The following is a 25,393-nucleotide window of genomic DNA, read 5'->3' as shown; positions in this document are numbered from 1 at the left end:
CCTGACCTTATTGCTTTGGTTGTAACACATAAGGGGAAATGGAACAGAATTTTCACACTATTGATTCCCAAAACAGTATGAAGACAGGGATAGCCGTGGTCAACATTCACTTTCATTGTGTAAAAAAGAGCAGCTTTCGTGTTCCACAGAGGAACGACACAAAGGTTTGAAAACAACATGAGGCTGAGTAATTTTACATTTTTAAAGTGGAGAAAATTTTCCAGTTGATGGAAGTATTCTTACAGTATAAAGTGCATGATAATGGTGTTTCACTTTTCAAAACAAAATCCATGCAGTATTAAATTAGTGAAGGGTGAAGGGTTAACTAGAGAGGTTTTGTCCCACCTCTTTCTCCCTCCCATGTGAAACGGTATCAGTGTTTTGCCTCACTCTTCTGTCTGCTTCCATAATGGCTGTTCGGTTTGCTGTGAGCTCTGCAGAAAGAAGGATCAGATTCGGTTTTCTGAGGCCCATGACAGTGGCCACAGACGTCAGGAGAGGGGCTGTAGATGATGCTGCTGCTTCTGTCACTGTCCAGGACAGCCACGGACACAAGACTGTGGCTGACCTCCCAGAGATCAAAACCTTTGGGATGATGTACAGACTGATCTTTAAACGGTACCTGAATCGCATGCATGAGCTGCAGGTACAGAGAGATAGCACAGCCATACTTTGTTTATCGTGTGTCTATCAATGATTAATTCACGTACTCAGATTGTCACTGTTTTTAGTTTTAAGGACATTGAATAGCAAGGAAACAATCTTGTTTAATTGAATACTTTTAAATAATTCAGTGTATTAGTTGTGATGTCAGTCTGATGTTTTTGTTGCTCTGAAACAATTTAGAGATACAAGGCAATTTATCTCAAAATCAGCCAGCTATTTCTTCTCTAGAACACCTTCTTTGCTCTTTACCACTTGTTTTTCATCTCTGCAGTTATACAAAATTCAGGATTATGGCGGTTTGTACAAAGTGAATGTTGGAAACCTCCAATCCATTTGCATAAACAGTGTGGACTTACTGGAGGAACTCCTTAGAAAAGATGAGAAGTTTCCTTCCAGAGGACACATGACTTTGTGGACAGAGTACCGTGACATGAAAGACATCGGCTACGGCCCTTTTACAGAGTAAAAATATTTGATAACCGTTGTTTGGTATCTGTAACATAGGTTTGTTTTGCCATACATTATGTAAGGCTAGTCATGTCTGGAGATTTTATATAGCCAAAGTGCATTTGGCTTATGTAATGGTGTGATGTTATGTAAGCTTATGAACTCTTATTGTGGGCTTTCTAGATAAAGACAATATGTTCTTCAACAGAGAAGGAGAGAAATGGTACAAACTGCGGAGAGTGCTCAACAAACGCATGCTGCATCCAAAGGACTCAGTTCAGTATGGAGATGTGGTCAATGCAGTGGTCACAGACTTCATCAAACGGATTTACTCTCTGCGAGAGATGAGTCCCACTGGTGATCTGGTCTCTAACTTGACCAATGAGCTTTATCGCTTCTCCCTTGAAGGTATTTCCTTTCCATAAGCACTTGAAATGAGATCAAATCGGACAAAAGAAGATACAGCTTGCTTACACATTCCCAAGGGTGTAACTGACTTGTCACAATCACCTTAATAGCTACATGTTCCCAGATAATTAGGAGCCAAACTGGCACTTCTATATGAAACAATTGCTTAAAAAAAACACATGAATAATTTTTTTCTTTCAACATTTAAAAGGTATAACATGTATGTTCGAATAGAATGTTACAAATCTTTTGTATCCAGTGTTGGACTAAGTACACCAATCAAGTACTTGAGTAAAGTACTGATACGTTTAATAAAATACCACTCCAGTAAAAGCAAAAGTACCCCTTTTTCAATTTTACTCAATTGAAAGTACAAAAGTACTCGATTTTGTATGCAAATAAAAAAGTACTGAAAGATAGATTTTGCAATTTTATATAGGCTACTAAATTTAATTAAGTAGCCTATATAAGATTTTTTTCCAAATTTATCTCTATATGGGGTCAAGAAATATTTTTGTTGTTGATACGGACTACGTTGATGAGTGATGTTCACTGAAGCTTACACTGTGATGTACCTGAGAGAAAACAGAGTTGATCAACTGATTTTCTCCAGGAAGAAAAAAAGTGTTTTAAAGTTGGTTGTTTTGCAGAACATCACAGTTATATATGATATGAGAATAAGGCCTGAAGTTAGGAAGAACATTTTAAGGAAAATATAATTATATTTTTCTTTTTTTTTTTCTCAATTACTGTAGTTACATGTTCTGAACATCACATGCTTTCTTTTTCCCTCAAATGTAATCTATCTAGGTGATTGAATAAAAATATTTGGACTTTATTTTTAAAAATTACCTCAACTTAGCACCAGCAAGCTTGTTAGCTAGACAGTTAGCATTAGCTAACAATGTTTACTTATTTACAGTATTGTTATGAATAAACATTCATATCTTCTGTCAACTCGGCTAGTTAATCCAAACAATATCAAAATATATACTGTTGATAAACTATATAAAACAGACATCACATAGGGCATGAGTAGCATTTTAATAAAATTGTTTACATTACGGCAACGGGGAATTTCAAAGTGCATGATTTTATTGCTGTATTTTGTCTCATCTCGTGGGCTAAGTGTATTGTCACACCCCTAGTGTCGATAAGCGGTGATATAGCCCATAAATATTTATTTATTATTCAATCATAAACGTGTATGATACAGCTTCCATTCTTCAGGTCAACCATATATTCATGAGTAAGAAAATCAGTTTGAAGTTTTTTTTTTTTTTTTTCTCATACAGGGATCTCATCCATTCTGTTTGAGACACGCATCGGCTGCCTGGAGAAAGAGATTCCAGCCGAGACACAAGATTTTATTAATTCTATTGGACAAATGTTTACCTACAGCATGCCTGTTGTGTTCCTGCCAAACTGGACTCGAAATTACTTGCCATTTTGGCAGTGGTACATTGATGGCTGGGATGGCATATTCAAATTTGGTGAGCTTGTTAGGTCAAAAATCCTCTTCAGATAGACTATAAGAGGTAAAGACATGTTTTGCAGTTTGATGATGTATTGTACTTATGAATTATAGCCAGAAAAATGATTGACATGAAGATGGAGGCCATACAGAAGCGTGTGGATACAAATCAGGAGGTTGCTGGGGAGTATCTCACCTACCTGCTTTCCAATGCCAAGATGAGCAGTAAAGATGTGTATGGAAGTATTTCTGAGCTGCTGTTGGCTGGAGTGGACACAGTAAGAGATATTGAATGTATCTTTGACTATTTAAATAAAAATACATATGAGTTTTGAAATTTTATGCTTTCCTCTTCATGTTCTAGACCTCCAACAGTATGTTGTGGGCGCTGTATCTCCTCTCAAAAGATCCAGAAGCTCAAAAGGCTCTGTATCGGGACGTAACCAGAGTCTTGAAGGGTGACAAAATCCCAACAGCACAGGAAGTGAACAGCATGCCTTACCTCAAAGCTGTCGTCAAAGAAACATTAAGGTTAATATAATACATGCTTAAGAAGTCAAAATAACATTTGACATACATATAATATACATTTAACATATAAACTACTGGTCAAATGTTTGGAATAAGTAAAAAGTATTTTAAAAGAAGTCTAATGCTCACCAAAGCTGCAAAGAGTCTTCTTTAGTGTCACATGATCCCTCAGAAATCATAATTATATTCTGATTTGGTGCTTGAGAAACATTTATTATTGTTATCAATATCGAAAACATCTGTGGAGCGTAATGTTTTTGTGGAAACTGTAATACAATACCATATAAAATTTGGGGTGAGCAAGATAAAATAGAGGGTCAGAGCAGGCAGCAAACAATCATAAACCGTATCTAAACAATTGAGGCAGAGATGAGTAGACAGGCGAGAAGGGTCAGAAACAAGGTAACAGTCGAGAGTCATACAGAGGCAAGGCAATATAGAACAATAAAACATTCAGAAATGTCATCCAGGGAGAAAACAAAACTTTTCTAGGCATGGATGTAAGTGAGCTGTTTGACAAAACTTTTCAAGGCATGGATGTAAGTGAGCTGTTTGACAAAACTTTTCAAGGCATGGATGTAATTGAGCTATTTGAATAGTCCGGGGGAACAGGTGAGGGGTCAGTCAATTCCAGGTATGGGGATCATGGGAAATGGAGTCAATACTCAGGTGAGAAAGCCCTCTGGTGGTGAGTGAAAGTGACACACAGCCAAGTATGGTGACCCACACTAGGAATTCGTGCTCTGCTCCCATCCAAAGTGCACACATACAGCACTGTACGTTCACTCACCCCACCTACAATTCCTGTCAGCCCGAGACTTGACCTCACAACCCTTCGATTACGAGTCCCGATAAACCATGGAGACTGGGTTCATGACACAAAGAATTATGTGAAAATGTATTATGGATTCCACAAAAATATTAAGCCTCAAAAACTATTGATAATTTAAACCATTATTACTAATTGATATTAACTGATAATAATTAAACACCACAGCAGCATATTATAATGATTTCTAAAGGATCTTGTGTCATTAGTGAAGACTAGAGGTGTCAAATTACTGCTGAAAATGTACCTTTGCAAACACAGAAGTAAACTACATTTTAAAATAAAATGTTCATATATATTTTTTATGTGTGTATATAAGAGACTTTGTCCAGAAACATTAATTATTGCTTGTTTTTACCCTATTGTATTCTATTTTTTACTTTGTACAGCACTTTGGCCAACAAAAGTTGAACTTAAACATGCTTTAGAAATAAAACTGAATTAAATTATTCTAAACTTTTGATCAGTAGTGAATAATTGAGTATTAAAATATCTGTAATTTCATGTGCAGAATGTACCCTGTGGTCCCCATGAATTCTCGTCTTATTACAGAAAATGATGTTGTCATTGGTGGACACTTTTTCCCTAAAAAGGTAGACCATTTCCATGTTGTTACGATGAGAAAAAATGGTGGTGAGTTCAGAAATTTGCATCACTAAATCAGCTGTTTTTTAAACAGACAACATTCACTTTGTGCCACTATGCAATCAGCCGTGATGAGAAAGTCTTCCCAGAGCCATGGAAGTTCAAACCTGAGCGCTGGCTCAGAGATGGCAGAACGAGACCAAACCCATTTGGATCAATCCCATTTGGCTTTGGAGTCAGAGGCTGTGTTGGCCGTCGCATTGCTGAACTGGAGTTGCATCTGGGTTTGGCAAGGGTAAGAAAGTCAGACGTTTATTTTTTAATTTGTTACAAACAGTTATTTTACATTATAAATTGTACTTTTTAATTTTGTATTTTCATTCCAGCTAATCAAGTTGTTTGAAATCCGACCAGACACATCTGTAGGCGAGGTTCAGTCACTCTATCGCACAGTGCTTGTGCCAGACAGACAGGTGAAACTCCACTTTGTGGAGAGACAGAAGACATGTTCTGAACCATAGCTAAAGAATACCACTATTTCAGCAAGATATAAGCTGTCTGTTTACATACATGAAAATTATCAGCTAGGGTGAATCATGTGAATATTTCAACTATTTTACCTGTGTCTGGATATATTTCTATTGAGCTTTGGGATATGCAGTATAAAGGACCCTGTATAACACTGTGAAAAATACTTTTTTCCCCACACAGTTTTGTATCTCTTTCCATTCAATTGTTGTGAATTGTATTTCATTATGCTGATATATATTAATGTATTATATGAACTTAATTAAACTTTTTAATGAATCCGAAGTCTCTTTTTTTTGTTATTGTTCAGTATTAGTGGAGGGGGAATTGTGAAAATGTATAATTTATCACCACAACAGATAAATATCGTAACGCAACTGATAGAAGTTAAACAAAAAGAAATGTGCAGCAAATTAATGACTAATGAAATTACAAATATATCACCTTTGACAAATAGTCACACACATACACGGGTTTCCTTGTTTTATGTGGACATTCCCTAGACAGAACTGTCATGGAACGTGGTCTATAAAACTCACATGAAGATGAAGAATATATAGTTCAATAATCTTTAATACTTCCAAACAGAAGGTAATACAAGGCAGGCAGGAGACACACGTCAACAGCACAGCAACACAAATACAATACTGGACTTAGGCAAACAGAACAGACCCCGACTAAAATAGGGTTGTTAACGAGGGGCAGACGGGGTGAGGATAAGAAAAAGGTCACAGGTGAACTAACTAATCAAATCAAACACAGGAAAAACTGAGTCACACTGAGCACATGGGGGATGAAAGCATAAGAAAATGTCCATGGGTGTGACAGTTCACCCCCCTCCTGGAAGGCACAACCTCGTGCCGCAGGAACAACAAAGGGTGGGATGGAGGGGAGCTCAGGAGGACAAAGGAAAGGATGTGGGACGGTGACAGGGGATGGCAGGAGGGCAGGTAGATAGTGCTGGAGGAGGTTCGGGTGGAGGACAGACAGCCGAGAGGAGGACAACGAACAGAGTCCAGGGTAGAGATGACGGAGGGAGGAGCCATGGTGGATCAGATGGAGGAAGGAGCCAAGGAAAAGACAGGACAGACTTGGAGCAGGAGGAGCCAGGCAGGACCCAGCCATGAAGGTGACCTATGGTGGAGCTGATGGAGGGAGAAGCCATGGTGGAGGTGGAGGCTACTGAGGTGGAGGTGGGGATCTGAAAGGCAGCGGTGCAGCCGGGGTGACAGAGGACCAAGGTGGAGCTGGAGGACAGGAGGAGCCTGACAGAGCCAGAGGGACAGAGGGACAAGATCTAGCTGGTGGAGTGGAGTCCTGAAATGGCGGATGGCCAAGGTAGGGCCAGAGGGATGAGGGAGCCCGGCAGAGCTGGTGGACTGACAGGCCAAGGTGTAGAAAAGGAAGCTTAGGAGCCTTGGTGGAGCTGCTAGGTTGAAGGGTCAAGGTGGAGTCCAGGACACAGAAGCTGGAGGCGGAGACAAGGGATCCTCCAGCCTCAATGCTGATGGAGACTGGCAGACCCGCGGTGATCCTACAGCACAGATGGTGGGCTGAGGGTGAGCATAGGGGCTGACACGAGACATCAGAAGGCGATGGTGCAGACTGGTGTAGAGGTAGTGGGAGAGAGTGGCTGTACAGGAGTTCAGGATTATCTGGGGGCTAAGGAACGGTGTGTGCTGCCCACACACACCACGAGGCCACTCCCAGCACCAGTGAAAGGGGAACAACCTCCGTGGTCACACTATCGGATAGTTCAGGGCAGACAGACATTTCAGGGCAGGCAGATAGTTCAAACACAACCTCTGTGGTCATGACGGGACAGATGAATAATGATGGCGGGTGAAGACGAGGCATGTCTGCATATAAATCCAAGAAAGAGTCCCCTGAGCTTGGCTCACCCTCAGCCAAGGTGCAGTTGGCAGAGCTCCCCTCCGAACTCTCACTGTCAATGGCCATCTCCATTGTGTTGCCGGCACACACACCTGATCAGATGCTACAAGAGACTCAGGCTCTGGGACAATCTCCTCTTGTTTCTTCTCTGCAATGGCTCATTGATTGTGGCAGGCACTGGCTCTCCATCTGCGGTAGGCTTGAGCTCCATGCAGCGGGGTGATTCTTGGCTGGGCTCTGGGTCCAGAGTGGTTCTGGATCAGGGGTAGATGCTCTCCAGACATCTGATAATGGCCTCGCTCCACTTCAGTCCAATAGTGTCTGGGAGATCAATGGGGCGATCAAGAACAGTGAGTTCAGTGTAGCGTCATCGAATGCCGTTAGAATGGGGAGCTGGCTGAACTCAACTGCATACTCCAATAAGGGAAGGTTGTCTAATCACCTAGGAACTAATCAAATCAAACACAGTGGAGTGTGGGGAGTCACACTAAGCACATGGGGGAAGAAAGCACAACAAAATTTCCATGGGTGTGACTGTAATGGTTTTTAAACTTGACAAACTGTATATTATATCCCATTACCCTAACCCAGGGTTGTCCAAACCTTTTTTTTGGACTGCAGATTTTAGCTCCAACCAGGCGGAGGGAGAACCTACTCCAGGGTAAGGCTTATAACAGCCAAATGTATCATAAACCCATCTTTTTAGGCAAGAACCAGACATGGGTGTCATGTAGGCTAAAAAAAAATGTTTAATGGGACTGAATTTGTATGTAATGTGATTACAATTGAATAAAAATGTTCAAAATGTATAATTATATAACGTTTCCTTTCCACGATTATTCAAACAGCGAATACATTTTATATATAGAAAAGTGACATTATCACTGGCATTGATTTATCGCGAGTTTAAGCACTCTCAAAAAAACTTGTTATAACTGACGTATTTGCTCAACTTCCGGTTCCCCCCAGTCAGCAGAAGTAAGAAAAAAGTGTTTATTACGTTTGAATTCTGGATATTTATCTTACAAAAATGCATGGATTCGGTACGGGGTACTTTATTCACCCCCCGGAATCGGTTGTGTTAGGGACGTTTTATCACAGATGTGCGCACTTTATTTCACGTTTTCTGAACTGTTGACAACAAGATGCTTCCAGGGTGAGTAGAAATGGACAGAATTTCATTCTCGGGTGAATTAACCCTTTAATGTAATTCCAAACCTGGCTGACCTTTTTTCTTTGGCATAACACAAATTTAGCAAAATGTTCACAAATGACATTTTGAAAGTGGAGAAAATTTTCCAGTTGATGGTAATATTCTTGCAGTATCATTATGTGCATTATAAAGTTTCACATTTAAAAACATAAATACACATACAGTATTAAATTACATCAGATATTGAAGGGTTAACTAGAGAGGCTTTGTCCCACCTCTTTCTCCCTCCCATGTGATCAGTGTTTTGCCTCACTCTTCTCTCTGCTTCCATAATGGCTGTTCGGTTTGCTGTGAGCTCTGCAGAAAGAAGGATCAGATTCGGTTTTCTGAGGCCCATGACAGTGGCCACAGACGTCAGGAGAGGGGCTGTAGATGATGCTGCTGCTTCTGTCACTGTCCAGGACAGCCACGGACACAAGACTGTGGCCGACCTCCCAGAGATCAAAACCTTTGGGATGATGTACAGACTGATCTTTAAACGGTACCTGAATCGCATGCATGAGCTGCAGGTACAGAGAGATAGCACAGCCATACTTTGTTTATCGTGTGTCTATCAATGATTAATTCGTGTACTCAGACTGTCACTGTTTTTACCTTGAATAGAAAAAAACAACAACTGCCTTGCCTAATTGAACACTTTTAAATAATTCAGTATACCAATTGTGAGCTCGGTGTGATTTTTATTTGTTGCTCTAAAACAATTTAAATACACAGTGCAGTTTACCTCAAAATCAACTAGATATTTCTTTGCTAGCACATGTTCTTTGTTCTTTACCACTTGTTTTTCATCTCTCCAGTTATACAAAATTCAGGATTATGGCGGTTTGTACAAAGTGAATGTTGGAAACCTCCAATCCATTTGCATAAACAGTGTGGACTTACTGGAGGAACTCCTTAGAAAAGATGAGAAGTTTCCTTCCAGAGGACACATGACTTTGTGGAGAGAGCACCGTGACATGAAAGACATCAGCTATGGCCCTTTTACCGAGTAAAAACATTTGATAACCGTTGTTTGGTATCTGTAACAGGTTTGTTTTGTGACTCATACATTATGTAAGGCTAGTCATGTCTGGAGATTTTATATAGCCAAAGTGCATTTGGCTTCTGTAGTCGTGTGATGTTATGAACTGTTATTGTGGGCTTTCTAAATAAAAGACAATATGTTCTTCAACAGAGAAGGAGAGAAATGGTACAAACTGCGGAGAGTGCTCAACAAACGCATGCTGCATCCAAAGGACTCAGTTCAGTATGGAGATGTGGTCAATGCAGTGGTCACAGACTTCATCAAACGGATTTACTCTCTGCGAGAGATGAGCCCCACTGGTGATCTGGTCTCTAACTTGACCAATGAGCTTTATCGCTTCTCCCTTGAAGGTATTTCCTTTCCATAAGCACTTGAAATGAGATCAAATCAGACAAAAGAAGATACAGTTTGCTTACACTTTCCCAAGGGTGTGACTGACTTGTCACAATCACCTTAATAGCTACATGTTCCCATGAAGATAATTAGGAGCCAAACTGACACTACACTTTTGTATAATGTGCACGCCAATCAATTTAATTATTTATCGATCTTCTTCCCATACAGGGATCTCATCCATTCTGTTTGAGACACGCATTGGCTGCCTGGAGAAAGAGATCCCAGCCGAGACACAAGATTTTATTAATTCTATTGGTCAAATGTTCACCTATAACAAGCATGTGGTGTTCCTGCCAAACTGGACTCGAAATTACTTGCCATTTTGGCAGTGGTACATTGATGGCTGGGATGGCATATTCAAATTTGGTGAGCTTGTTAAGTCAAAAATCCTCTTCAGATAGACTGTAAGAGGTACAGACATGTTTTGCAGTTTGATGATGTATTGTACTTATGAATTATAGCCAGAAAAATGATTGACATGAAGATGGAGGCCATACAGAAGCGTGTGGATACAAATCAGGAGGTTGCTGGGGAGTATCTCACCTACCTGCTTTCCAATGCCAAGATGAGCAGTAAAGATGTGTATGGAAGTATTTCTGAGCTGCTGATGGCTGGAGTGGACACAGTAAGAGACATTGAATGTATCTTTGACTATTTAAATAAAAATACGTATGAGTTTTGAAATTATATGTTTTCCTCTTCATGTTCTAGACCTCCAACACTATGTTGTGGGCGCTGTATCTCCTCTCAAAAGATCCAGAAGCTCAAGAGGCTCTGTATCGGGACGTAACCAGAGTCTTGAAGGGTGACAAAATCCCAACAGCACAGGAAGTGAACAGCATGCCTTACCTCAAAGCTGTCGTCAAAGAAACATTAAGGTTGAGAATTATGTTGCGTAATATAATGCATCTTTCAGAAGTCAAAATAACATTTGACAGTGTCCAAACCAAACAGCAAATTTGGCATATACTATATCTATACTATGACTGCACTGGTCAAATGTTTGGAATGAATAAAAAGCCATTTAAAAGAATCCAATTTAATCATTAATTAATATAGTAAAAAAACGAATTTATTCCTGTCATAACAGAATTTTCAGCCGTTGTTACTCCAGTCTTCAGTGTCACATTATACTTCAGAGATCATTATAATATGCTGATTTGGCAAAAACATTTATTATTATTATCAATATTGAATACATTTGTGCAACTTAATGTTTTAGTGGAAACTGTAATACACAACCATTTTTAAATTTGGGGTGAGCAAGATAAAATATATTAGTTAATTAATCTTATGCCAAAGTAGTATTTTTAATTATTTTTTTTTTATTTTTTTTTTATCAAAGAATCTTGAAAAAATGTATTATGGTTTCCACAAAAACATTTAGCCGCAAAAACTATTGATAATAAGAACAATTATTAATAAATGATAATAACTGATAACAATTAAACTCCAAATCTGTATATTACAATGATTTCTCAAGGATCATGTGACACACTGATGACTAAATGATTGCATTAAATGACTGAAAATGCAGCTTTGCCATCACAGTTAAACACATTTTTAAATATATTTGAATATAATTTTTTAATGTGTTTGTAAACTGTATATAGCATAAGAGACTTTATTATTCTAAACGTTTGAACAGTAGCGTATAATTGCGTTTTATAATTTCATGTGCAGGATGTACCCTGTGGTGCCCATGAATTCTCGTCTTATTTCAGAAAATGATATTGTCATTGGAGGACACTTTTTCCCTAAAGAGGTAAATTGTTAATGTTAGGATGACAACAAAAAAAGAAGAGTCGACAGTTCAGAAATTGGCATCACTAAATAAACTTTTTTATTTATTTTTTTATATATAAAACAGACATCATTTGGTCTGTGCCACTTTGCGATGAGCCATGATGAGAAAGTCTTCCCAGAGCCATGGAAGTTCAAACCTGAGCGCTGGCTCAGAGATGGCAGAACGAGACCAAACCCATTTGGATCAATCCCATTTGGCTTTGGAGTCAGAGGCTGTGTTGGCCGTCGCATTGCTGAACTGGAGATGTATCTGGTTTTGGCAAGGGTAAGAAAGTCAGGCGTTTATTTTTAAATATGTGCCAGACATTACATTGTAAATTGTGCATTTTAATTGTATATTTTCATTCCAGCTAATCAAGTTGTTTGAAATCCGACCAGACACATCTGTAGGTGAGGTTCAGTCAGTCACTCGTGCAGGGATTGTGCCTGACAGACAGGTGAACCTCCACTTTGTGGAGAGACAGAAGACATCTGCTGAACAATAAATAATACCTCCATTTCAGCAAGATATAAGCTGCCTGTGCAGTGTACATATATGAAAATTATCAGCTAGTGTGAATCATGTGAATATGTCAACTACTTTACCTCTGTCTGGATATAATTATTTTGTGCTTAGGAATATGTTATATGAAGGAAACTGCATAACAACGTAAAAAAGCTAACAAACATTTTCTCACCAAATTTTGTATAGCCTAACTCTTTCCATTAAATTGTTGTTGTGATTTGTATTTCATTATGCCTATATATGTATTATATGAAATCAATTAAACCTTTTAATAAATCCAAAATTTCTCTTTTGTTATTGTACAGTATGAGTGGAAGAGGAATTGTGAAACTTTATAATTTATCACTACAACAGATAAATATTGGAAAGCAAAGCAAAGCAAATTTGGAAATCAAAAAAGTTAAGCAAATGTAATTATGCAACAAATGAAATTACTAATATATCACCTTCAACACACACAGACACTAGTTTCCATGTTTTGAAGGGACATAACATAATGGTGTTTATACTGTATAAACTTACCCTGCCCCTAAACTACTCCAAACTTTTTGCATTTTTATTCTTTGACTTGTTGTGGCATTTTCCTAGTACATTTCTCAACTGTGCATATCATTTTCTAATTGTAATGTTATAAAACCTAGATCTAAAATAAAAGCTAGGTTCGTTTCTTTAATCCCATTCACCTCCAGTACTAGTCATCTAATGGTGTCATGCTCTTGTCTGCCTCTAGAGGCAGCAATCGCGCGAGACTCTTGTTGAATCAAGGCAATGCTTCACGAAGAAGACAAATCAACATCCTGTCTGACTGCGACGAGAACCGCACCAAAGTATTTACAGTTGTTGTTTCTTTTCGATTTGAGTGTTTTTGATTGTTGTGTGTATATTTTAAATGTATGAAATGCATACAAATATTATTACTGTTCAGGAGTTAAAACGTACTCGTTCAGTAACGTTACATGAAACAGCGTTTGTTTTTATTAATTCCTATTTGAGGTCTTAAAAACGTTTACTTTGGATTTACACATATTATGAAGAGATGATTTGTTACATAACTTCTACATTTGGTTTGAGATAAACTGGAAAGTCACAAGTAACCCTTTTTTATCTTCGTTTTAGAGGATTCAGAGGACGTTGGTCATGACCAGCTGAGGGTTTGCTCTGTATCACAATAGTAAATCTTAACAGTTGCTGTTTCTGCGATCATGAATCCTTCAAACATCTTTGGTAAACCACAAACTGCCTTTCAGGCACCAAACAACACTAATCAGCCTGGAAACCCATTTCAATCCTTTGCCCAGCAGAACCCAGCACAGGGTGTTGGTTTCGGACAACCCTCTGCTTTTAGTCAGCCAACTTTTGGCCAACCAACACCCCAGCCTTCTGTCTTCGGCCAAACACCTACGTTTGGTCAGACCGGTGGGTTATCACAAGGTTTGGGGCAGACATCTTCTTTCACGTTTCTGGGATCAGCCCCGGCCTTTGGGCAGTCTAGTTTGGGTCAAGGCACACTTGGATTTGGACAACCACCGCCTTCATATTCTCAAGCTACCGGACAGAATCAAATGTCTGCTTTTGATCAGACCTCTGCTTTCGGTCAGCCTTCTGCGTTTGGTCTTTCCTCCAGTGCCTCGCAGTCTCTGACCAGTTTCAGTAACACTGTTACCAACCAGCCCAGTTTTGGTCAGCTTTCTGCCCTCTCTGTACCCACGGCCACATCCAGCTCCTCAACAGGGGGTAGGACTGATAATATAGCTGGTGGGAACCAGTTTAGTTTCAAGCCACCCAACGATGCAGTTTTCAAACCTATTTTCAGTGTCAGCCCCGAACCTCCCAGCTCAAATCTGTCTTCAGCCACTGAACCTGTTGGATCATCCAAGCCCATAGCTAGTACTATGGAGAATTCCTCTGGTGGTTCGCTGTTCTCGTGCGTAAAACCGAGCATTCTGGGCTTCAGCTTCTCACAGCCAGCAGTAGCTCCATCTGTCTCATTTTCCAATGCTAATTTTTCACAAAAGGAGACACCCAGTGGTGGCAGCAGCATTCAGTTCACCTTCTCGCAGCCAGCCAACCCTTCCAGCAGCAGTACGCCTGCTTCTCAGCCCACGACTCCATCCACCTTCAGCTTCACAGAACAGAGCCTGCAGTCTCAATCAGATAACAAAATACCTGCATTTGGTACTGGCATTGGATCATTTGGATTTGGGGTCCCAAAGACTGAAGCACCACAGAGAACGGAGGACAGAGCAGGTGATGGACAGAGCAGTGGAGGAGAAACAGCTTTTGTGGGTTTTGGCATAAAACGAAAAGAGGAGCCAGTTGATCCAAATGCAGCTAAAAGCGATGAGCCTGGGGGGGCAGATGGACCAAGACAACCCGCCAAACGCCCGCTGCTGAGAAGCCGTGGCCCCGCTGGAGGGCTTTTTCGTAATGCATTGTCTGACCTAATGAAATCCAAAGTCAGTCCAGTGATGAGAGAAGATCATCTTCCAGATAGACCAGATCCACCCGGTCCAGGCAGTGATTTAGCTCATACACCTCCAAGATCTCAGGCTCCCACAGTGCTGAAAAAAGCAGAGGAAGTTTGTAAGTTACATGTCTTTTCTTGTGATTTTCTTCAGGAGCACACCAATATTGAAATATTTATTTTCAGGTTATTGATATGTATTACATTTCTATGCTATTGTGAAAATAAATTGAAGTGAGTTGAAAGTACATTTACAAAAACCAAAATCCTAAAAAATCAAAAGCTACAAGTAAATTTAGACATCAAAGCATTTTAATATAAAATATGATAAAAATGATTTTGATATTTGTTGACGATTACATTTAACAGTGTTATTTGTCTATTAGTGTTCTTAAAAACAATGTTATGTGTGTCTGATGACAACAAAGAGAATCTTAAAATAAAAAAGTTGTTAAATCATGCATCATTAAATATTCAATATCGACTGAAGTTGATAAATTTAAAAAATTAAGTAAATAAATATAAAAGTTATTTGGGTTTTTAATATACCTACATTACATTACATGTTTAGAAATATTTTTTTCTTGCTAACATTGCTAAGATTGTGATCCCTTGTCTTTATAGCGCTCAAGCCTGAAGCACAGACACACACTCCAAGTAGACGTGCCTCTCGAAAGGACAGCACAGACAGTTTGGCTGGTCTCTCTCCTACTGATGCCACTGTTATACAGTGCAAAGGCATCCCACCCAACCTAAACAAGAAAAACCTCATCATACAGCATTTTGGGCACTTTGGGAAAGTGCTTAAGGTGTATTGCAGGCCTCAGAAGAATCTGGCCATCGTGCATTTCCAAGATCATGTGAGCATTTCTAGTTAAATATATAAGACAAAATGCTCACTGCCACAAAATGAGTTACATTTAATTGAATGTGTTGAACTCTCTCGTCTTCCAGGCATCTGCAGCCAAAGCCAAAAAGAAAGGAAAGCAATTCCAGAGGACTGAAATTCAGATATTTTGGCAAAGGAAAAAGCAAAGTGAGTAACTATTAAGTTGTTTGTTTGCTGTTCAATTGAATTGAGTAAAAATCTTCATTAATTTAATGTAAAATGTTGGTTTGGCTTTCTGGTATTGTTAACTGCAAAATGCTATTCTTAAGTGCAGTGTTAATGTCACCAGTAAAATTACTGCTGAAAATTATGTTTATTTCATCAGTTTAACAAAAGCAAGATTAAAAAGATTTTGATAATTGAACCGTTTAAATATATAGTGGATAAAAATATGATTTAAATATATTGTGGATGAAAATGTAATTCAAAGAAATTATCAGTGAATGCACATTGTTTATCAAGAATAAACATTTAGAAAGGATATTCCAATCATATAATATTTGGCATTGCTTCGAACTGAAACATCCACTGTAACAAATCTGGCCTTACAAAACTTGTTTGAGGTCAAGTACACTTTCACATCTGAATTTTTTTGGCGGTTAAAGTTACAATACAAATCTAATTTAACAACACAGGGGCCACAGGAAATAAGAAAATGAGAGCTTTTTTTGCTTTAAACTGATGAACATCTAAAAAAAAAAAAAAAATGCTGGAGACATGTTCAACATGAGAGGTGCTGTTTACATGTGATTTTATACCTTGTTTTAGCCTTAATTTAGCAGAAGCACTACATGTTATCTCTCATACTGTTATGCTCATGAAATGATTGTCATTTACAGGTCCAAGTGAAAAAGCTGCTAATCCTTTAGAAGTCAAAGATGTGACAGGCGACTCAGAGTCTGGGGTTGCATCTTTGCAGTCCTCCCCTTGTCGCAAGCCTCTTCCCAGAGCAGTGCCCATCAGCACCACTAGCTCCTTTACTAAAAGGTCATTTAAGACATGTAATATCAAGCAGTTCCTTTGCGTTATTCTTATTTGGCCTAATTATTTATTTCTGCATGTTGTTTTTATGTTACAGCTCTCCAATCCAAAAATCGTCTGTTGCTAAAACACTCCAGTTTGAGAGTGAGGCACTATTGGAGTCAGTCGGAGAGGAACGAAGCGTAGAACGACCTATTACTAACCTGCCCTTGGTACTGCAGCCTTTGATTGGTCAGGTGGCTGAAACCGCAGAGGAGAGATACCGCCTTCTAGAGCAGAGAGACAAGATTTTACGACAAGGTAAAGCCTTAATTACCTTTGATAAAGTCTAGTACTAAAACTGCATTTATTATTGTATTTGAAGTTATATATACTGTTTGTTTTATTTTATATTTATATTTGAGCATTAATGTTGATAAATTATCTTTTTGTCTTTGAAGCTCGACCCAAAAGAACAGACCTGGATTTGTCCAAAGTGTTTGTGGGAACATGCCCTGATATGTGCCCGGAGAAAGAGCGGTATATGAGAGAAACCCGCAACCAGCTGAGCGTCTTTGAAGTGATTCCAGATACAGAGAAGGTTTGATGATCACAGTACAGTCCAGTAATGATCGAAAATCCATGTTTTCATTCGAGTTCTTAGGCAAAGTTATTTGTGATAAAATCCTCCCCTTCTGCTTAGGTGGATCATTTTGCTGCTATCAAAGAGTATAGCAGGTCTTCGGCCGATCAGGAAGAACCACTCCCTCATGAGCTTAGACCACTTCCTGTGCTAAGCCTGACTATGGACTACCTTGTAACCCAGATTATGGACCAGGGTGAGGGCAGTTACCGTGACTGGTATGACTTCGTCTGGAACAGAACTAGAGGAATTCGGAAGGTGGGCATAGCAACTTTAAATGCTTGATCTAAGGCCTTATTTCTAAGGTGTCTAACTGACTGATGTTGTATCAATGTTATATCTATTTACATGTGTCTTAACCTTTCTTGCAGGACATTACCCAGCAGCATCTGTGTGATCCAGAAACGGTATCGCTCATTGAGAAATGTACCCGTTTCCACATTCACTGTGCCCATCACCTCTGCCAGGAACCCATGATGTCTTTTGATGCAAAAATCAACAATGAGAATATGACAAAATGCCTGCAGAGTCTAAAGGAGATGTATCAAGACCTAGCCACTAAAGAGGTGTACTGCCCCAATGAAGCAGAGTTCCGTCAATACAATGTGTTGCTTAAGCTCAATGACGGAGATATTCTTCGGTAAAACCTTGCTTTTATCGTCTTTTCTTCTTGCATTAAAGATGAAAAAAAACATTGCAATATTCAAGGCATTCCTATAGTTCAAACAGTAGATTAGGCCTCTGTCGCTGACAACACAACCAGTTTATGGATTCAGTTCATATAATAAGCTGTAAATGAGAAATGCACATTTGTAATAAACTTAGTTGCATTGATGTAATGAAGGATACAAATGGATTTGTTTTGTGTCAATGCAGCGAGGTGCAGCAGTTCCGTAAAGAGGTACGGGAGTCTCGAGAGGTGGATTTTGCTGTGCAGGCCTGTGCAGCACTCAACAGCAATAACTTTGTCCGGTTCTTTAAACTTGTGAGTGCAGCTTCCTATTTGAGCAGCTGCATACTTCACAGATACTTCAATCAGGTAAGTGCATCTTACCCAGAGGGTAGTTCTATAGGCAGTATTTTTGAAGTACTTTGCACCTCATTAAACCTTTGAGTTTCTTTAGTTACAAAATGTTTTTGTCTCTGTTTGATTAGGTGAGAAGCAAGGCACTGAAAATCCTCAATGTGGCCTTTACTGTGGGATCCCAAAGATCCACCATTTTTCCAGTTGAGGACTTTGTCAGAATGCTCATGTTCCGCAATGCCGCTGAAGCCACAGACTTTATTCAGCAGTTTGGCCTCACTATCAGTGATGGGTATGTCCTACCTATTTTCTCTGTTGTCTTGATTTTAACCAAAAAAAATATTTTTAATGAAGATTTTTTCTCAGTGCAATAGTGTCCAAAGGTATTTTGGAGATGCAGAGTTTTTGAAAACGAATGCCTTATTTTGTCTCTCATCCAGCATGGTAGAACTTAGTCGCACAGCCTATCAGGAGCCTGATTTCTCCTTACCGCAGAAGAAGTCTATGGTCATTGAGAGGAAAAGAACTGTTCTGATTGGCGAGGTGGTGAACGGTGGACCTCTACCCAACCCACCCCAGCACAATCCTGTTTGCAGCTTTGACTTCAACAACAAGTACACAGGAGACAGCCTTTCTTCCGGGCCTCCACCAGCTATCCTGAAGGGTGCGGATGCAATTAGATTCTTAGTTCATTAGTGAAAATTGGAATATATTTATTCTTACTGTCGATATTTTAATCCTCGTCTTTGGCAGCTCCTCCACAGAGGCAGGAGTTGAAGCCCTTGATGGAGCCTGACTCCAGGCCTCAGGTGACAACGAGGCTTCTGGCTCAACCACGGCTGTTTGTGGACCACCCTGGCATGACAGAGCCTGTAAAATCTGACGACACGGAGGAAACCGGAGAGAGGAACCAAACAGAATCCTCTCTTCCCGTGGTACCACGGCTGGTTTTCCAGCCCATATTTGCCCCACAACCAGTCCGACCTCCATCTCCTCCTCCCAAACGAGAACCAGCGTACACAGATCAGGTGAGACACTTTCCAGTTTTAACTGCAAAGTCCTACAGTATGGATCATACATAAGCTCACTAATGACACTATGATCTCTGGCAGGATATAATGGCAGAGGTGGACGCGGTGCTTAATGAGGTAGTGGAAGCCGAAGTCTCTGATATAACCCGTGCAGCTGCTGAATATGTGTCTGCAGCCCTCAGGTAGGAACTTTTTCTTTTCTGACCCACAGGTTTTAATTTTTTTGTTAGCAAGAAGATATCACTTGCATAAAGTCAAAACAAATTTTTAACATAGTGTTTGTGTCTTAACGTGTGTGCTCATGTGTGTTCTGCAGTGCGAGTGACAGTGAGTTAGAAACGGTTGTGAGTGAAGTCTTAAATCAGCTGCTGAGGGAACTATCCGCGTCAGAGATCATCGCTGAGAACGAGAGAATCGCAGAGGAGAAACGCAGGCAGGAAGAAGCCAGGTGTGTGAATTTTTTAATACAATGCTTGTTTTTTTGTATGTTAAGCTCCCTTCCGAAATGGTCTCTCGCATTTGTATGAATCTAGGGTAACTCTTATTTCCTCTGAATACTGGATTCTGATTTGTTAACGTGTGCAGCTGCACAAACCAATGGCATTTTAGGCATTTCTGGTTATGTTTAGTAACCAGAGCGTTTTCAACTCTTTTTCTATTTTCTGTGTTTGATGTCAGGCGGAAGGAAGCCTTTCTTGAGCAGTTCAGCGGTGAGCTGTGTGCTAAAATCAGTGACGAGGTGCTAACAGAGAGTATAAGAGCGACCGCAGACACTGAAATAAGGTACCCGATCCTACATAAAAATCTCCCTGAAGTTTTCTTTGCTATTGTCTGTCCCTTTAGGCTTCCTCATTAACAGTTGTAAGGGATTATATCTCCCTGAAATTAAATGGGGGGAAAAAAGGAAATTATGTTTTGTCTAAAGGAAATGAAGCCATTAATAAGACGCTTTATCTGACATAATATAATATGAGTTTAGATTATAGGAAAGAGTTTTTTGGGAGGGGTGGGATTATGCTTAATTTTAAATGATCACAATGCAAATGTTTAGGCATTAAGATAAATGTAATTGTTAAGCTCAATTTCTAAATGCTAAATGTTTATTATATATAAATTTATTATAATATTTCTTCATTTTGATTTTTGGATGTAACATGACTTTTGACAAGTATTTGTGATATTCATCAATGAGCATGTGCAAAATTGGTTGTGCTGTTCTTCTATTCCAGGCTTGCTTTAGAAGAAAAGGCGGCTTGTATCGCCCGCTGCTCAGCAGAGGAATGCAACAGCATAGTAGAGGAGACGCTGGCTGAGGAGTTGGCCGCAATGGCACAAGATATCCTGGACAATGAGTTGAGGCGCATCTGCAAGTTCATCAAGAGGTTTGAGGAATATATTATTATTTCCCTTTGTGTATGAAGGAAGCCCTGGAGCAAATAGGTTTTCTAAAGAAACCTGTATGCATATACTCCAGGTGGCGTGACGTGGTAGCCGTGCGTCGTCAGCTAAAGAGACAGATGCGTGGTTTCCCTGCTGCCCCTGGCTGTGTAGATCCACGGTTCAAACTTAAGGCTCTCATACCCAGTGCCCCTACGAGCCCCTCTCTGGACCTCCTGGCCCAGGGGATGGTCAACCTGGGTAACTCTGGGAACATGGCAGTTTCCTGCACAAGGTGATTGGAGATATCTATTTTTTTTTTTTTTTTTTTTTTGCTTTTATGTATTTATTTATTTTTTGGAATGCATGTTAATGATTGTTCCTGGTAATTAATTTGAATAATAGATTGCTGAAAATGCGACTGGAAGCAGTTCATCAGATGAAAGTGTCCTACTACTACAATCTCTTACTGAGGTAAGTACAGTGGGGATGCAGTGTGGTGTAGATATGCAGAATGCAGATCATTTTTATGGCCATGATTGTCAGAATGGTTAATTATCCTTCTTTGGCAGTGAGCGTGTATGGATGCCTCTTGACCTGCCCACTCTTGTGGCAGAAAGCACCCCTAATGCACCTGACAGAATCTTCTGGAAAGCCACGCTTCTGTTACCAAGCAGCTGTGATAGTGACTTAAGCTATGCCAGCAGGTAAGGAACGAAATTGTGGAGAAATGTCTTATAACAAGTAAAATCACAACTGACCTGTTTTGTTTTTATGTTTGTTTCCATGCAGGATTCTGACAGACTGGCTTGAGGTTAAATTGGGTGGAGAAAACCAATCTGAAGAGAGTGAGAAAGAACTCAAAGGGCAACTGAAAACACTCTGCATTAGTCACAGCTTGACAAATATTAGGGGACAGACTCATGAAGTTCACATTGCTATAAAAGTAAGTTTCAGAAGGAATAGTTTTCCCTTAAAATTACAATTCTGTCATTATTTACCCAGTTAAACTGAGGTATTGAAGAGAAAACAGACCTCATGGAAACGAAGCTCATTAATATCCAGTTATCCAGATCTCTCTGCATTGACACGATTAACCCCTGTGTTTGTGTGCAGGCATGTCATGGACCTCTGAGTGCAGAAGACCAGTGTTTGCTGGAGGAACAGAAGGAGCTCCATGGCACCAATGCTCTTCTGATGCTACTTCCCCCTCTTAACAGTGCTGGACAGGGTGAAGAGGATGAGGATGTGTCCCTGCTCTCTGCTCTCCTTCAGCTGAGGCAGGTGCAGCAGGCCAGCTGCTGGCACTCTCCTGTACCACTGGTTGTGGTGGTTATTGGCAACCAAGAGAGCGGTACCAATGATCATGGTTTGGAAGAAGGCAAGTTTTGTAGGAAAGACATAATAATATAGTAGACAAGACTGTTAAAGACTGCAATCTGATTATTTTACTGTCTCTCTTTCACAGCACTAATGTTAAATATGTTAGTCAAAGATGGTCTCATCTCTGAATACATCTTCGTCCACATACCAGCAACCCTCACTGACCTGCAAGGCTCAGAGCAGGTTGGTTTGCAAAAAAATATAGAGAATATGAAGTAGTTTTTAATATAGTTACAAATATTTGTGTTAGGGATGCGTGATGTGTATAGCTGAATAGGTATTGGTTTATAAACGTGAACTTTTTTTAATGCTATAGTTATTGGCTCAATAGTCAAAACAGGGCGATATAATTATGGTGATAAATTGTAGCCAAATAATGACTGGGGCCCCATATTTCAAGTTGCCATTTATTAAACACAAATAAATATATACATTTTACATTTACTTTTTTAAGAGCATCTAAAATTAAAAGTAGTTTCCACTGTTGCACATAATGTTTGGTGAAAGCATGGATAGATTTAAATGCTTTTTTTTTTCTTATCAGGGAAAATGAGGATTGATGTTTTGAATGGTTATTGAAAATGTAACGTATTCTATTTATATAATTGATCCACTTCAGATGAGTCATGTGATCAGGTGGCTTGCCGCCCGTTCTCCCGCTGGCCCAGCCCTGTCCTCTCACACCCTGCTGCAGGTTGTTGAGTTAGGCCTGTGCCATGAGTTCTACTCCAGACTACACCGAGACAAGCAGGACAGGAAACATGCAGGTCTTCCGTCCCAGCACCCGGAGCCCATCGTGCAGCTCTGTAACAGTGTGCTGAGTTTCCTAGCACGTGTGGTTTCATCGGAGCATCTGTCCGGTCTCTGCTGGCCACCTCCTGAATTCTCTCTCCCCGAGAACAGTGAGCTGATTCCTCATCAGACTTGGAACTCTCCAGAACACCTGGAGTGGCTGAAGAGATCCATCCTAAGCCGGCAACTTCCTGAGTGGGATCTGCCTCCAGTTACTGGTAGGTTCCAATCCTTGTAGATTTGAGTAGTTTTATCTGAATTGAGAGAAATCAAAACTAATCCCTTTTCTTATTTCTCAGCGTCCTGGCCACATTTGTGTGCCTCGATATTTCAGTACGTATCCCAGATCCCTACCTCACCCTTAAGCCAACCTATTCTAATGTCCCGCCTGGAGAACCTGCTAAGAAGAGTGAACTACCAGTACTTTCATGCGAGTGATGGAGATGAGGATGACTTTCAGACAACTGGACCATCTTTTCATGAAATTCCTTGGGACGACATAATAAGCCTGTGTGTAGAGCATCGAATGAAGGACTGGGGTTTGGAGACTCTGGTGTTAAAAGGTGAGAAAAACAGATTGGTAACATAATGCCAATCATGAGCTTTGAACATGTTTAATTGTTAAATATATGTTTTAACTCTTAAAATCACAGATGCCCTCACGGATGATGGCGAGATTCGTGTATACTTTAACAAAGACAGCCTGAAGTGTTTCCGGACCCCTGATAGCTGGACAGAGGCTGTGAAACAGACATATCAGGAAAGACAGCTGGCATTAGACATGTAACTATCACTGTTTTACACATGTATTATTCACAGTAGATAGCATAACAGCCTTTCATCAAAAAATGTAAACAAAATATCAACGTTTTCTGATAGGTCAAAAGTCATGCTCCCAACCACGGCCAGACATTTCCCCAAACAGAAGCTGTTTCAGAGTCACGTAGATGCAGAGGAATGGCCTTCTGTGCGTGATGCTGCACAAATTCCCATGTCGCAGCACTTTGAAAAGATTCTCTCTTCCATTCGCGATATGAACGCTGAGGGACAGAGGTTAGCATTAACAATTTTAATATTAGAGTTAACAGTGTTGCCTTTTTTAATCTGTCTGTTTGTAGTAACCATTTCTTAACATGTGTCTGTAGGATTGGAGAGCAGGTACAGCGTCGGATTGAAGCAGATACTTTACACCCTTCATCGTTTCCTTTAACCCTGACCTCCACTGTCCCGTCTATGCCTGTGACCATGACCCCCTCCCGAAAGCACCCTGCTGCTGGCACTGTCAACATAAAGGTAGAGTTATAATAGGGGCATCACAACTGGATTAATATACTTGCATTACTACAATAGCATTAAGTTTTTTATGTTTGTGCTCTTCAAAGGAAACAGAAACAACCGACCTGGTTGAGAAAATATCATCTCCTTACAAAAGAGTCTTTGATGCAGACAGCACACAGAATCCCATCATGGAGCGACTTCAGCGTACTCTCTTAACTGTTCAGGAGATGAATGCTGAGGGCCAGAGGTTAGGTTTAAACTTTTTTTTTTAATGCAATAAACTGAGTTTTACACACATTTGAGAAAATATAATGATGCATTATGAGATTTTGTCTATTTGTATGTTTTTTTCACATGTGTATCTAGAATCGGAGAGCAGATTCAGCGTCGGATTGAAGCGGATCGTTTGTCCTCTGCCTCTTTTCCTCTTTTCCTCCCCTCCACCCTCCTCTCTTCACCTCCGCTAGTTAGGACTTCCTCTTCCAAGCGCCCTGCTGCTACCTTCCGCATACAAGTACAGTATTCTATAATAACTGTGAAAATAATATGAAGTTAAAAAGCAGCTTTCATTATAAAGGCCTTAAACCTGCATTTCTTTTTTTCATTTGAAGGAAGTGGAAACTAAAGATTCTGTTGAGAAGACTGTTGCATCTCTTGAAAGAAACAGACCGGTATCTTTGTTCCAGCGTTTGCAGGACTTGAAAAGAGAGTTGTCAAGTCAGAAGGAGGAGGAACGTGTGTGTGACATCAAGCTGAAGTGTCTTTTAGACATGGTAGACAACTGAAGCTGCTGAATGCCACATAGAGTCTCCCAATTTGACAGAAAATGTCTTTTGCATGCTGCCTCTTGGTCTCTGCAGTTTTATTTTTGCTGTTTTAAATTTTATATTTTTTGATAAAATGCTTAAGTCATGTTCCTCAACTATTAGGTTTAATTAATTTTTAGCGTGTGTATCTCCTTGTACTTTAACAGTAATTTAGAATTTGTTTGTTTTCATACATGCTTTCCCGCTTTCTGAATAATAGAGTTGAATAGATTTTGTTCATCCCGATAATTCTGTTGTATTTAAATGTATATTTTTGGACAACCATAAAGATTGATTGTTTTTATCAAACTACTGATTTTGTGCATTTTTTCCGACTAGTATACTGAGAAACAAATATTTTAAAGATGTTTTTGTTCATATTACTACAGGCTCACCTTTAAATTACGAGTTAACTTAACATGAGGTGATTAATTATTCATA

General features: G+C 39.8%; 3 protein-coding genes across 3 annotated transcripts; all 3 read left to right on the top strand.

Moving 5' to 3' along the window:
• The first annotated feature begins 372 nt into the window (after window positions 1-372).
• Window positions 373-5,716, top strand: LOC113108395 (sterol 26-hydroxylase, mitochondrial-like). The gene is made up of 9 exons (XM_026271498.1): window positions 373-646; window positions 938-1,128; window positions 1,322-1,521; window positions 2,817-3,014; window positions 3,110-3,273; window positions 3,360-3,526; window positions 4,867-4,948; window positions 5,035-5,235; window positions 5,327-5,716. Exons 1-9 carry the CDS (start codon window positions 410-412, stop codon window positions 5,459-5,461), a joined length of 1,575 nt encoding a protein of 524 aa, XP_026127283.1. The 5' UTR covers window positions 373-409; the 3' UTR covers window positions 5,462-5,716.
• Window positions 5,717-8,846: 3,130 nt separating this feature from the next.
• On the top strand, window positions 8,847-12,588 carry LOC113108393 (cytochrome P450 27C1-like). The gene is made up of 9 exons (XM_026271497.1): window positions 8,847-9,083; window positions 9,372-9,562; window positions 9,749-9,948; window positions 10,163-10,360; window positions 10,456-10,619; window positions 10,706-10,872; window positions 11,678-11,759; window positions 11,865-12,065; window positions 12,151-12,588. Exons 1-9 carry the CDS (start codon window positions 8,847-8,849, stop codon window positions 12,283-12,285), a joined length of 1,575 nt encoding a protein of 524 aa, XP_026127282.1. The 3' UTR covers window positions 12,286-12,588.
• A 460-nt stretch (window positions 12,589-13,048) lies between these two features.
• Window positions 13,049-25,265, top strand: mcm3ap (minichromosome maintenance complex component 3 associated protein). The gene is made up of 31 exons (XM_026271492.1): window positions 13,049-13,132; window positions 13,422-14,888; window positions 15,394-15,629; window positions 15,724-15,805; window positions 16,498-16,645; window positions 16,737-16,939; window positions 17,080-17,219; window positions 17,322-17,519; window positions 17,633-17,901; window positions 18,138-18,300; window positions 18,417-18,577; window positions 18,726-18,949; window positions 19,039-19,313; window positions 19,398-19,498; window positions 19,633-19,764; window positions 19,995-20,099; window positions 20,546-20,698; window positions 20,791-20,988; window positions 21,099-21,167; window positions 21,266-21,400; window positions 21,486-21,639; window positions 21,810-22,074; window positions 22,162-22,259; window positions 22,696-23,086; window positions 23,168-23,431; window positions 23,522-23,651; window positions 23,748-23,921; window positions 24,014-24,161; window positions 24,251-24,393; window positions 24,513-24,660; window positions 24,758-25,265. Exons 2-31 carry the CDS (start codon window positions 13,508-13,510, stop codon window positions 24,929-24,931), a joined length of 6,462 nt encoding a protein of 2,153 aa, XP_026127277.1. The 5' UTR covers window positions 13,049-13,132; window positions 13,422-13,507; the 3' UTR covers window positions 24,932-25,265.
• The last annotated feature ends 128 nt before the right edge of the window (window positions 25,266-25,393 follow it).

Source organism: Carassius auratus, chromosome 9 (assembly GCF_003368295.1).
Source record: "Carassius auratus strain Wakin chromosome 9, ASM336829v1, whole genome shotgun sequence".
In the NCBI taxonomy this organism is placed as follows: domain Eukaryota; kingdom Metazoa; phylum Chordata; class Actinopteri; order Cypriniformes; family Cyprinidae; genus Carassius; species Carassius auratus.
Note: the sequence above shows the minus strand (reverse complement) of the source record. Positions and strands in the feature narration are given on the sequence as shown.